We start from the raw sequence: 14,258 nt of genomic DNA, 5'->3' as shown, positions 1-14,258 counted from the left end.
ATACAATCTGATACCAGACTACCTTTCCATACTTATTTCATGCACTCCACGTTCCAGCCAAGTAGGCCTAATAGTTGTTCCCTGAATTTAACATTCTGTCTTATTTCTAGGCCTTGACACAAGCTGTCCTCAATACCTGGTATGTGTTGCTTCCTTACCCCCACCTCTTAGGATCTTTATCATAGGTTTCCTCTTATGCAAAACCTTTACTGACCGCCCAGTTGTTATTGTTCATTCCTCCCCCTCAAGTGACTTTCTATTTACTCATCTGTGTACGTGGTGTATTTCTCCAGCTGAACCTGAATTCCTTGAGAACCAGAGATTTTTGTCTCTGTATTTTGAATACCTACCATGGTAACTTGCATGTGATCGTGCTTAATAATTATTTGCTGGTTCTCCAAGTTAGTTGGGCAGTTCCCAGAAGGACATGTGTAGGAAGATAGAACTCCTGATTGACTCTAAGCTACAGGAGAGAAACTTCATTGAGAGAAGGGGCAAATTTTGGAATGGCTAGTGGGAGCACTCTGGAGTCACTGACATGGGAGCCAAGCCAGCCCTCCCCCACCCTCACCCCATGTACCTTGATTTCCAGCACCTACACCCCAGAAACTTCTAATAGCAGACTTTTCTGGTGAAATCACTCTTTTCTTGGTTGAACTGAGATTTTATCTCATGCCTGAATTGAAGAGGTTGTGTGCTCCTGTGTATTCTATTGTCTTCCCTAATCTATATAAACTACACTCATTTCTGTTTTACTGCTTACTTGGATAAAAATGTTTGCTAGCTATCCCTGATTGTCTTTTGTATAACAAATGTTTGGTGGGAAGGACCTAAGCTGGCTGTTTTACCTTCCCAACCTGAGGCAAGACTGCATTCTGGAGAGGCACAGGCTCAAAGTCCCTGGCCCTGAAAGCTTCCATGTTGACCCTTCATTGGATGAATTCCCCAAAAGGGTGGTTTCCTTACAGACTTGATTGAATTCTGACAGGGAAAGGGGGCTAGTTAGTTCAGTCTTCTCCTAGGATTGCCCCCCACATATCTATCTGTCCTTTGGGTCATTATTCCCTGGGAGACTGTACCCCTAGGCCTCACCATGGTTATCTCTCCATTACTGGTACACCTAGAGATTTTATAATGTTTTATAAGCAGGTTGGTGGTACAGTAGATAACATGCTGGCCCTGAAGTCAGGAAGACTTGAGTTCAAATTTGCTTCAGATATTTATTAGCTGAATGACTATGACCTAGTTAGTCAGCCTCAGTTTCCTTATCTGTAAAATAGGGATAATAATAGGACCTATATCCCAGGATTGTAGTGAGGATAAAAATGAGACGTTTGTAAAATGCTTTGCAACTTTAAAGCACAATATAAATGCTAGCTATTTTTATTAGCTAATAGTTTAAATAAAACACAAGTATTTTTTTTAAATATGTTGTATTGAATAGGTATTTACTATATGTGTGTGTATATATATGTAATTTTCACAGATTACAGGCTATCAAGGAAATTTTTAGAACCTATTTTCACAAAATTATAAGGAAAACTTCCTTGCCACCAGAATCAGAATTAGAAAGCCCAGTTTCTGACACTGTGTGACTTGGAGAGTCACTTAAACTTATTTCAGCTTGCTTTCTCATTGTAAGAGGAGAGTTTGGACAATTCTAAATATTTTATGATTCTATGATTCCTTTTAAACTTTAGTGTGTCTTGGGGCGGCCAGGTGGCTCAGCGAGTAAGAGCACCGGCTCCAGTGTTGAGATAGACCTGGAGATCAAATCCCAGGCTCAGACACTGAGCACCCACCCAGAAACACCTGGCCGTGTAACCTTGAGCAAGTTACTTAACCCCAATTGCTTAAAAAAAAAAAAAACTTTAGCGTGTCTTTAGAATCCTTAGAAAAGTACTCATGCATGCCAGTTTTAAATGCCTAATCAGACTTTTTAATGATGAAAAAAGTTTCATTAGCATAAAGATGTAGTAAGAAATAATACCAACAAAAATAATGATAATGTCCCAAAACCATATGCCCCCTGCTCAATGTATATAACACCCATCCAAATTATTCAACACAAAAAAAGCCTATTCAATTTTACCAGAAAAAACAAACACAGAGCATACAGTCACTGCAGTGACAAGGTCCTGCACTCCAAGAAAAGAATAAGGTTAAATTCCATTTCCAAGTGGGATGAAACCAATTGGTGGATCATTGTTGTCTCAGTATTAGGTGTTGGTGTGACTTTAAACTTTGTATCTAATGTAGATACAGAGAGAGCCGCATAGTACACTTGCTGAAATGCAGTTTCTAAAGAATCTAGCAGCTCAACCAAGGCTGTTGATTGCTAACTTTAGAACATGGAGGGAAGAGGGACTACAGAGGGAGGGAAGGCAAGAAGTTGGAAGAGCAGAACAGCCCAGATGTGACAGGGGAAGTTCACTTGGGGCTTTCCCAAGAAGCGAAGACAAAGAAGGAGCTCCCCCTCGTGAGAATTACTTTGGAAAACAGCTGAAAAAAAGCAGGCAGAGTTTTTGATTTGAGACTGAATAAAGTGGGTTAGCTCAGAAAAAGAGCAGATGCCTGTCTTTTAGCCAGCAGTATGCAAATCAGGGAAAGGATTCTGTAAGCCCATGAACTTGAATCAAGCAGCTGGGATGAGGGCCGCCAAGTTCAGATCCGGAAAATTCTCCAATGTTAGAGGAGGCAAGGACAGAGAAGCTTAGTGTCCCTCAAAAATTTAGCTCTTAAGTTGTTAAAAGAACCATTCCAAGTCAGATTTTTTTCCCTTAGATTTTCAGAAATTGCTTTAAGGAATGAACTCCATGAATTTTATTCATTTATGATAATATCTGAGTCACCTCCCACTCCATCCCCCACTTTTGTTTTAGTCAATAAACTAAAGTTGGTCAAATATTTATTAAGCACCACCATTTGCCAAGCTCTGTGTTAAACACTGAGGATACAAAAAGAGGCAAAAGTCAGTTCTTGCCCTCAAGAAGCTTACAATCTAATGGGGGAGACAACAAGTGAATGTGAACAAACTTTATACAGAATAGATAGGAATTAACAGAAGGAAGACACCTGAAATAAAAAGGGTTTGGAGAAGGCTTCCTTACAAGATGGGATTTTTAGCTGGGACTTGAAGGAAGCCAGTCGTCAGAGCAGAGAAGGGAAGGCATTCCAGGCATGGGAGACAGATAGAGAAAATACCTGGAACAGAGAGATGGAGTGTCTTTTTCATGAAACAGCCAGATGGTCAGTGCCACTGGATCAAAGAATATAAGGCAGGGAGAAAGCTATAAGAAGCCTGGAAAAGTTTCAGGGAGGGTAGGGTTATGAAGGGATTTTAATGCCAAATAGAGCATTTTGTATTTGAGCCTAGAGGCAATAACAAGCCACCAAGTAGGGCAGTCAACTTGTTCAGACCTGCACTTTAAGAAAATCATTTTGGGGGAAGCTAGGTGGCACAATGAATAGAGCACCAGCCCTAGAGTCAGGAGGACCTGAGTTTAAATCCAACCTCAGACACTTAACACATGCTAGCTGTGTGACCTTGGGCAAGTCACTTAACCCCAATTGCTCTGCCCTCCCCCCCTCCCAAAAAGCAAAAAACAAAAACAAAAAACTGTATGTGCACACAGAAGTGAGTTTCTACATTTGTTTCAGTCCCTTTGCCCTGAATAATAAAGTTCCTAAAACTGACACAAAGTCTACAGTTGATTCTCAGTCCAAGGTGATTGCATACTTTGGCTCTTTCACTGATAACTGAGCCAAGTTGACTTCTCCTCGTTTCCTCCCAAATTTCCCATACCACCTCCTTCTGCTATTCAACTGGACTGCACCCAAGATATGCACATTTCTAATATCAAACATTTAACCCAGAGGAGGTTCAGGAAGGTAAATCTTCTGGAGGGAAAGGGGAATGAAGCCTACCAGAATGCCCTTTGGATTTGTTGCTTGCTCTTCCTGCTAAGAAAGAATTACATGGAATCACGGACCCTTAGGAGTAGAAAGGGCCTTAGAAACAAATACCTGGCATTCACCACCCAAGACTGTCCCTCAAGCTGATGATACATTTGGGATTGCTTTGTATTGGGGAGTCAGAGAATGAATGACTGGCAAAGGGAGATTATTGACAGAATACATTTCTATGCTGTTGTGAAGAACATCTATCTATACATGATAATTTTGTAAATCTATTCTACAAGGTATTTCTTATTTACATAATTTAAAATTGTAATGTTTTCTAAAATACATTTTTGCTCTTTTTTATAAATAACCTACATTCTCCAATGTATCCCTCTCTCCCCACTGGAGATAGTTAGACATCCCCTATAACAAAGAATAAAGAAAAAAATGTCCAACAAAAACCAAAATATTGAGAAATTCTGGCATAATATACAGTGTTCTATAGCCACAGTCCCCCAACCTTGGAAAAGAAGGTTTTTTTTTTCTTTTTTGGGGGGGCCAGGTTTGGTCATAATTTCACAGCTTTCAGTTTTGATCACTTTGTTCTTCTTTCCATTATCCTATTTTGTCATCATATATGCTGTTTTCTTGACTTTACTTGCTTCATTTTGCACCTGTTTTCATCTTCCCACGCTTCTCTGTATTCATCATATTTGTCTCACAGCAAGCATGGTAATATTCTATTCTATTATAGGCAAATATCTGAACTGGTTTAGTCATTCCACTTGTTATTTACTTATCCCCCCAGTTCTTTATTCCTTTAAAGTGCTGTTCTAAATATTTTGGTGTATATGAGGCCTTTCTTTTTGTCATTGACCTTTTGGTGGCATATGATAAGGGTCAAAGAGTATGGACATTTTAGTCACTGTCTTGCATAACTTCAAATTGTCTTCCAGAATGGTTGTACCAATTCATAGCTTTCAAAAAATCAGTACTGTGACTGTTTTTCTATAGCTCTTCCAAACCTGACTGTTTCCATCACTGCCAATTTGTAGAATGTGAAGTAAAACCTCAGGTTAGGATGATTTGCATTTCTCTTAGTTATTTGGAGCATTCTTTCATATAGTTGTTAATAATGTGAAATTCTTTAGGGAAATTTGTTCACATCCTTTGACCATTTATCTACTGAAGAATGGCTTTTGGTTTTATGTTTTTATTGGCAGCCTATACTGGGTATCCCAAAAGTCTCAGTGCAGTTTAAGCTATTAAAGCTTTAAACTGCAATAAGGCTTTTGGGATACCCTGTATAATTTTATACTCAACATATCTGATAAGGGCCTGGTAGGTAAAATATATATTGCAATTCTTTAAATTTAAGGAGTTACCTTCATTATTATTGAGAATCTGACTCAAAATCTCATGTGTGCTGTCTCTGCAGGTTCCATTTTTACTTTCCTGAGATGGCCAGATGGTTGAATCTCCATTAGGAAACGTCTGCCACCTTCCCTGTTACCTGGTGACAACAACCTTCATGGTGGCATACAACAATTAATTTGGAATCCAAGAAGCTTAATTAAGAATGACCTCAAAACTGAAAATAATCTCATGCATGACAGGTAGTATCTCGTGTATGATGGGATTCACTGAACTGGGAATGGAAAATTACTGACACAAGGAAGAAGGTGAATATGGAAAGAAGATGATAATTTGTGCTTCAAAGGAGAGAAATGTGAGTGAGGATTATCTGAATGAAAACCAGATTCTGTCCCACTGGTGGGAGTCAGGAAGTCTGCCAAGGAGGTCACTCTGTTTTCTACACATAGAAGGGCTAATGACCATCAAGGCTATCTGTCTGTCTCAGACATGACTGAATGTTGGAAAATGAAGAGTCTGGTACCTGAAGGTAGAACCTGGGCCTTGGCTTATATACTAGTATACATCCCTAATACTGTCAAAGAACCCATTTTTGTTGTGTGAAAGTACTTTGAAAGTACTTCCTGGTGGGGCGGCTAGGTGGCACAGTTAGTAAGAGCACTGGCCCTGGAGTCAGGAGAACCTGAGTTCAAATCCGGCCTCAGACACTTAACACAAAAACTAGCCATGTGACCTTGGGCAAGTCACTTAACCCCAACTGCCCTCCAAAAAGCAAAAAAAAAAAAAAAGATCCAATCTAATGTAACCAAAAAGCATTTATTAAGCACCTACTATATGTGAAGAGACTGTGATGAGGAAGAAGAGAATTCAAGAAACAATCTTGCTAGCATAATGAAGGAAAGCCAGATGAGGGCAGGGATTCTTTTTTGCTTTTGTCTTTGTTGTTTCAGTGCTTAGCACACAGTTCATGGCATATATATTCATATATACTGTATTCAAACGTACAAAATGATCTCATTTTGGGGGGAGTTTCCTCTAATAATAAAGCACATAACAACCCACTGATGGATGTCCATCTTTTGATATTCTCACCCACCTTCCAAAAATTCACCACCAGGATCCACCCAGCTTTCTCACTTTCTGCTAACATAGCATGGGTGCCATTGGGGTACTACAACTCTCCATCTGTCACCCCTCCCTCTTACCACACTGATCAATCAATCAATAAACATTTATTAACACCTACTATGTGTGAAGTAAATTTTTGTTCCATCATTTTCAATTGTGTCCAACTCTTTGTAACTTCATTTGGGGTTTTCTTGGCAAAGAAACTAGAGTGGTTTGCCATTTCCTTCTCTAGCTCATTTTATAGATGAGGAAACTGAGGTAAACAGGGTTAAGTGACTTGCCTGGGTCACAAAGCTAGTAAGTATCGGAGGTCAGATTTGAATTCAGGAAGACTCCAGGTCCAGCTCTCAAACCACTGGGGTACCTAGCTGCCCAAAGGCAGATTTCAGTTCAATATAAGGAAGGACTTCCAAACGATTAGGGCTGGCCCAAATCTAGGACACTGAGGATTCTCCTTCCCAAGAAATCTTCAACTGGAAGTTGTATAACCACTTGTGGCATGTAGTAGAAGAGAGTCCTTTCTAAATATGGGTCAAAAGCAGGCTTTTTCCCAGTCTCCTTCCAGAGGCAGCTAGGTTGCACAGTGGATAGAACATTAGGTTTAGAGTCAGGGAAATCTGAGTTCAAATCTTGCCTTAGATACTTACTAGCTTTGTGGCCCTAGGTAAGTCACTCTTCTTCATCTACCTCAGTTTCCACATCTGAAAAATGGGGATAATTATAGCACCTGCCTCACAGGATTGTTGTGAAGACCAAATAAAATAATATATGTAAGGTCCTGATCAGACATACAGTAGGTACTTAATAAATGTGGTTGTTGTTTTTTTTCTTATTTCCTTTCTTCCTCTAAGATTCTGTGAAATGCTAGGGGAAAAGGGACTCCAATGAGATTTATTCTATGAAATACTAAATTATTTAACTTGTATCAATGTGTTTATTATTCCTGAGCCTTTATCACTATTTGCCCTTGACATTTTCCTTTCATATACAGAGAAGTAGGATACCATGAAACAATTTTCATTTTTGTCACTGAGCTTAGGAGAGGCTGCTCTGAGCTTTGGTCTTCAGAGCAGACATCTTTTAACTCCCACAGACAGAAGGCTAGAGACTGTTCTACCAGAATGGCCCTTTCTCACGATATCTCCCCCTCCACTGTGTCCCTGACCACGGCTCTGCCTTTCCCTAGGCCTCCGGGCAAAGTCTTCACAGCAACATTGGAGTATATTCCATCCGCCATGTCCCCTGCCTGGCTGCCACTCGTTGTTGGCTCTTGTTCTGGGCACGGGGATTTCAGAAACTCTGTGGGCTGGCTCCATTTGATGAGGCTGCCATTCCCTTTCACATCCATTTCCAGCAGATCTCCTTGGAAGACATCCATGTCCGTGGCTATAGTCAACCCCTCCAAAAGGACGCTTCTTTCGGTCTCATCTGGGTCCTTATCTAGAAATTCAGGTGGCCACTGAGTAGAGCAGGTAGCCCTGCTCCTCCTCCCTGTTTCTTCCTGATCCCCTTCACAATGGGAATTTTGGAGATCTTGGCAGGGGTCTGGGTCCCATTTCAGAGTGGAAGGAATGGTTTCTAGATTCCACGTGGAAAGTGTAACATGGGTACAGGTGTCTGTAATCATCTCCTTCTTCTCCCCATGTTGGAAGCCCCTTAGTTTACCAGCTGTATCCATTCCTTAAAAAAGAACAAAATTTGTGTGGAGCATTTCTTCAGACACTTTCCCCTCTGAATATCTCTTCAGTCCCTAAAGTCCCTTTCCTCGTCTCTTCTCTACTCACTTCAACCCAGAAGATTTCAGCCTCACACAGAAATCTCTACATAACAAAAGAAACATATACCTATGCCAACTTTGCAGCTTATAAAGAAGTTCATAAACATTTCATTTGAACAACCACCATTTGAGATAAATAGTGCAGGTAGTGGTGTCTTACAGGCAGCTAGGTAGTGCCGTGGATAGAGCACTATCAGAGGCAGGAAGACCTGAGTTCAAATCCTACCTCAGATATTTACCAGCTGTGTAACCCTGGGCAAGTTGAATCACCTTTTTAAACCTCAGTTTCTTTCTCTGTAACAAGGGCAATAATAGCATCTATTTCCCAGGGTTCATATGAGGATCAAATGAAATAGTAAATGTTAATTGTTTTACAAACCTTAAATGTTAGCTATTATTATCCCTGCTTGGTAGCCAAAGCAACCAAGGCTCAGAGAAAATGACTTGGTCAAGGTCACATAGCTGGTGAGCAATGCTGGGTATTGGAACCTGGACTCTAAGATAACACAGGACAGCTTCAGGAAGCTGTCTCTGTCTCACCAGGAGCAGCTGTGACTATCCCTCAGGCTCAACTATTTTTGCTTTTAGGGAGCTGAGAATCACTTAGGTTTTTCACTTTTGTAAGGAGGGGGAAATTTGATGTACTCATAAAATATAAGGATAGATGATGGCAAGTGCCCATCCTTTTAGGAAGAGTGAATACCTTTCCCCGATTTCATTAAAGGGTGGTTGGCCTTTGCACAAACAAACAAAAAACTGGTCATGCCCTTGATAACTTTAAATAGCTATGCCTTAAAGACAGGTGGCAATTCAAGAAAGATGAAGAGAAAGCCAAGAGCTGGATGAAAATTGAGTTATTCATCTGAAGGAGGGAGAGGAAAAGATTTTTCTCCCCCCATATTTATTAAGTGCCAGGCCCCATGCTAAGCTCTGGGGATACAAAAGGAGGCAAAAGACACTCCCTGTCCTCAAAGAGCTCACAATCTAATGGGTGGAGACACCATGTAAACAGACATATACAAGGCAAGGATAAAAAGGAAATAATTAACAGAGGAAAAGCATAAGAATTAAGAGGAGTTGAGGAAGGCTTCCAATAAAAGATGAGATTTGAGTTGGGACTTAAAGGAAGTCAGGGAGGTCTGTAGATAGAGTGGAAAAGGGACAGCATTCCAGGCATGAGGGACAGTGAGAGAAAATGCCTAGAGTGGAAAGCAGGAGTGTCTTGTTTGTGGAACTGCCAGGAGGCCAGCATCACTCAACTGAAGAGTACATGTTGGGAACTTAGGTGTAAAAAGACCGGAAATGTAGGAAGGGGTTCATAACCTAACCAGGTTATAAAGGACTTTTAATACCAAACAGGGTATTTTGTATTTGATTGTGGAGACAACAGGAGCCACAAGAGTTCATCGAATGGAGGAGTGATATTATATGACATGTACTTTAGGGAAATCGATTTGGTGGCTGAATGGAGGATGGATTGGAGTGGGGAGAGATGTCTACTTGAGGCAGGCAGACACCATCAAGCTATTCTAATAGTACAGGTGGGAGATAATGAGAGTCTGTACCAATGGTGGTAGTGTCAGAGGAGCAAAGGGGGCAAAGAGGAGCACACATTTGAGAGATGTTGCAAAGGTGAAATCAGCAGGCTGTGGAACAGATTAAATATGTGGGTGGAGGGGTAGAGTGAGAGATAGTGAGGGATCCAAGATGACTTTTCCCTCCAGAGCCTGAGGAACTGGGAAGATGGTCTTTCCCTGTATAACAATAGGGAAGATTAGTGGGAGAGGGTTAAGAGGAAAGATAATGAGTTCTGTTTGGGGCATACTGAGTTTAAGAAGTCTACTAGGGGTGGCTAGGTAGCACAGTGAGTAAGAGCACCTGCTCCAGTGTTGGCATGACCTGGAGATCGAATCCCGGGCTCAGACACTTAGCACCCACCCAGAAATAACTGGCCGTGTAAACTTGAGCAAGTTACTTAACCCCAATTGCTTAAAAAAAAAAAAAAAGATGTCTACTAGATATACAGAGATGTCTGAAAGGCAATTGGAGATGTAAGTTTTTGGATGGAGGTCATTAGAGAGTTGGGGGCAGGATAAGTAGATTTGAGAATCATCAGCATAAAGATGGTAATTTAATCCATGGGAGATGATAAAATCACAAAGTGAAGTATTATAGAGGGAGAAGAGAAGAGGGCCCAGGACAGATCCATAGGGACACTTATGATTAAAGAGTGTGATCTGCCTGGAGCAGTGAATAGAGCACCTGCCCTGGAGTCAGGAGGACCTGAGTTCAAATCAGGCCGCAGACACTTAACACAAAAATCTAGTCGTGTGACCTTGGGCAAGTCACTTAACCCTAACTGTCCTCCAAAAAAAAAGGTGTGATCTGGAGGAGGGTCAGGCAAAGGAGAAAGAAGGAATGGTCAAATCAGGAGAGAGGAATACCCCAAAAAAACAGAGAGAATATCAAGGAGAGGGTGATCAACTGTGTCAAAAGATGCAGAGAGATAAAGGAGAATGAGGATTGAGAAAAGGCCATTGGAACTACTTGTCCTGGGAGAGAAATACCATCCAGTATTTGCAGAATCAGTTACAGGGTGAAAGGTGCAGATGAGGAAGCAGAAACGCACTTTGCACAGAGAGGCAATTGCTCAAATATGGAAATCTTAACTTCGAGGAATGGGACCTCTTACAGCAGAGTTCTATGAATTCAGAAAAGAGCTAGCTCTGATAATTGAGTTAAGCTGAAGAGAGGAGCAGGCTACAGGAGCCCCATCCCCATTCCTCTAGGGGGAGAAAGGTCTTTGAGGACCCCTGGTACCAGATGGGTTCAAACCATATCTTGTTCTGGTTCCCCCTGACCATTTCCTCCCCTTCTAGTCAGTATAGTAAGTTTATAAGTAGCCAGAAATAAGGTTGCAAAAGGGAACCGGGAAATCATGTACAAACTGTCCCAAAGATCAAAGGAGCATAGCTTACAAATTGTTTTATATTAACCAGAACTCACATCCTGGTAATACGTACTAAACCAGGGAGAGTCATCTAGGCACTTGCTGTCCAGGTTTCTTGTCTTAGGATATGTAAATTCTGGACAAAATCCAGACCTCCACAACTACAGACTGGCAGAACATCAAAAGGGGCTAATAACTTTGAGATGACAACTTTGAATTTTTACTGTTAACTTTGAGATGATCTTGAATACGTTATTGAACTAACTCCAAGGTGGTACAGATAGGAGTTGGTCTGTTTTCCCCCAAGCCCCCCCATAAAAATGAGACCTCAGATTCTTGCCCCTGAATGTTCTTTCATCTCCTAAGGGTCCGTGGTACCCAGTGCTCCCAACTCTAATCCATGGTTACATTAGTGGCCTTCTCTGTCTTTTGCCATCGCCATACTGCCTGACTTACTTCTCCATCTCATCTTCTCTCCCAATACCACCAACTGCATCTGTATCTCCCCTCTTTTGCCACTTGTCTCAATATTTTCTGTGCTCTTTGCTCTCATACCCTTTGTATTTATTAAAGTGTGGTTGCCACCCCATTGTGGTCTTTCCCAATGAGTATCCAAAGAACCAGGCCCTGTTTCGTAATTTCATAAATTAATTACCAATTCACCAGAGGAGCTTTGGCAATATGTAGTCCCCACCTATGTGCATCATGGCTGTTATACTAAGTTTGTGCCTACTTTTATCAATGATAATGTGTTTTGTGGTAAAATGTATCTAAGGTTTCTGGGGAGAATGTTCTATGACTACTGTTCTTATTTTGCAGTCTTAGTGAATGCCTTTCCTTTGAACAAATTGTGTATTCTGGATGATTGTTCACAGGAAAGAAACAGGTAGGGGCTCATAAACTAGTTTAAGGGGTGTTTACCTCCAGGAACCTCAACATAGCTATTACCTTGTGGGGACCAAACCTTCCTGTGACAGTTGAGGGAGTGACCAAGAGGGAGAATATTGTACTTTTAACTCCAGTCCCTGTTTCCATCATTCTGTACCCCAGAGATGTGCTGGTCTTCTTAGATTTGGAATCACTTTTTGTTGATCTATTTATTTTAATAACTCAGCCAAATTTGCTTCTTCCTCACAAAGTTTCAACTATCCATAGTAACATTTAAGAATATCTTCAAGTGTAGTGAGGGGAGAGGAAATGAGCACTTATGTAGTGCCTACTATGTGTCATTGTACTAAGTGACTTTTACAAAGAATATCTCATTTGATCCTCATAACAACTCTGCATGGTAAGTGTTATTATTATCCCCATTTTACAGTTAAGAAAACTGAGGCAAAAAGAGGTTTAAGTGACTTGTCTGAGGTTATACATCTAGTAAGTATCTGAGGCTGGATTGGAACTCAGATCTTCCTGACTCCAGGCCCAGCACCACTTCTACTGCACCACCAACTTCCCACAGTGTAGTACAAGGAGGGCCAGACTAAAGATTCAGCAGACCTGGGGTGCAATTCTAGCTCTGCAACTAGCTATGTGATCTTGAGCAAATGCCCCTTTCTATAATCTCAGAATCCCAGAGTAGGATGGGAACTTCAAGATCATCCCATGCTCACCTCTCATATACAACATCCTAATTATTCAGCATCCAATTAAAGAGGTGGAACCCACTACCTCCTGAGGTAGCCTATTCCCTTTCAAAGAGCTCTAATTTTTAGGGCATTTTTCCTCATATCAAGTCTAAATCCTCCTCACTCTACAACCCACCCTTTGTTCTGTATTATTTCACAATATTCATCTTCAATTGTTTTATAATTGTGGTACTTTCCATTTATTTACTTAGTGGTAGCCATTGTGTTTGCATCAGTTCAAATAAGTCTTTCCATTCTTCTCTATATTCATCATGTTCCTTGATTCTTGCACAGTGATATTCAATTAGACCTCTGTAAACCACAATTTATTTAACCATTACCCAATCTAGAAGCATCTACTTTGTTTTCAATTGCTTACTATTACAATAAAGGGCTGCTATAAATATTTTTGTGTACATGGATGGAACCTTTCTTTTGGTCAGTGACCTCCTTGAGGTATGTGTTTAGCATTGTCAACTCTGGGTCAAAGGATATGGTTATTTTAGCCACTTATTTCACACAATTCCAAGTTGCTTTCTAGAATGGTTGTACTAATTCACAGCTCTACCAACAATGCACTAATGTATATCTGAGAAGAATCAGGGAGACACATGATGGTTATTGTCAAGAATCTGAATTTGGAAAGGGTTTATCACTGTCCAACCTGAAGAAGCTGTTACCACTGCCTCCAACTGCACTTACAGATAACATACCCTGGAAGAACTTTGGCCCCCCTGGTCTGATTGGTGAGACCTCACTAATCTGATAGCTGGTACCAGATCTAACTATGCTCTTTTACGAAAGCCATTTTCCAACATACTGCCTTACATATACCCTTCTCCTCTCCCCTTCCACTTCTTCGACCCCTTCCCCCCATAGTAATCAAATTAACTCTACCATGGCTTCTAGAAAAACAAATCAACTGACTTCTCCTCATACAGGTAACTTCCCAGATCGAAACACCCCTAACCATCACTCCCTTATATGTGTTGTCTCCCCCTTTTAGAATATAAGTTCCTTGAAAGCTCATATCCTCAGCTTAGTACAATGTGTGGCACCTTATAAATACATAATAAATGCTTTTTTCTTTCATCCATCCATTCATTCACTTATTCATTCACTCAGCTAATTTTCTAATTCTCTTTTTTTTTTTCAAAATCTTTAGGGACAGAGTGTCCCATGGCCACTGACTTCAATGTTTCATCAGCTTAACAGGATTTTATTGCACTTAGGACCAAAGGGATTCTCCTCCCACTAACATAAACTCATTGTTCTTCCTAGAATTTCTAGAGATGAGCAGAACAACTTGTCCACATACTCCTCCTCAAAAAAATCCTTCATGCTCTTATCTGCAATTATGGAGTCTCTACCCCTTGGCCCTTTCCTCCAAATTGGACAATTCTAGTTCTCCTACATTTTTTTCAGAGTTTCCAAGTGGTGACCCCTGGCTGCTTCTCTTCTCTGAATATTCTCCAGCTCCTTACTGATATACTCTGGTTGG

The 14,258-nt window shown here is 40.8% G+C and overlaps 1 protein-coding gene across 1 annotated transcript in view; it reads right to left on the bottom strand.

The window, feature by feature from the left end:
• Nucleotides 1-6,076: 6,076 nt before the first annotated feature.
• Nucleotides 6,077-14,258, bottom strand: part of NIBAN3 (niban apoptosis regulator 3) — a 37,093-nt gene continuing 28,911 nt past the window's right edge. Inside the window, exon 15 of the mRNA XM_069083184.1 lies at nt 6,077-8,085. Within this exon, the coding sequence (XP_068939285.1) occupies nt 7,538-8,085 (548 nt within the window). The 3' untranslated portion in view covers nt 6,077-7,537. The remainder of the gene's footprint in view (nt 8,086-14,258) is intronic.

The sequence above is a fragment of the Petaurus breviceps genome, unplaced genomic scaffold, assembly GCF_028583685.1.
Source record: "Petaurus breviceps papuanus isolate PSGF00001 unplaced genomic scaffold, PetGlider_PUasm1.0 172, whole genome shotgun sequence".
Classification (NCBI taxonomy): domain Eukaryota; kingdom Metazoa; phylum Chordata; class Mammalia; order Diprotodontia; family Petauridae; genus Petaurus; species Petaurus breviceps.
Note: the sequence above shows the minus strand (reverse complement) of the source record. Positions and strands in the feature narration are given on the sequence as shown.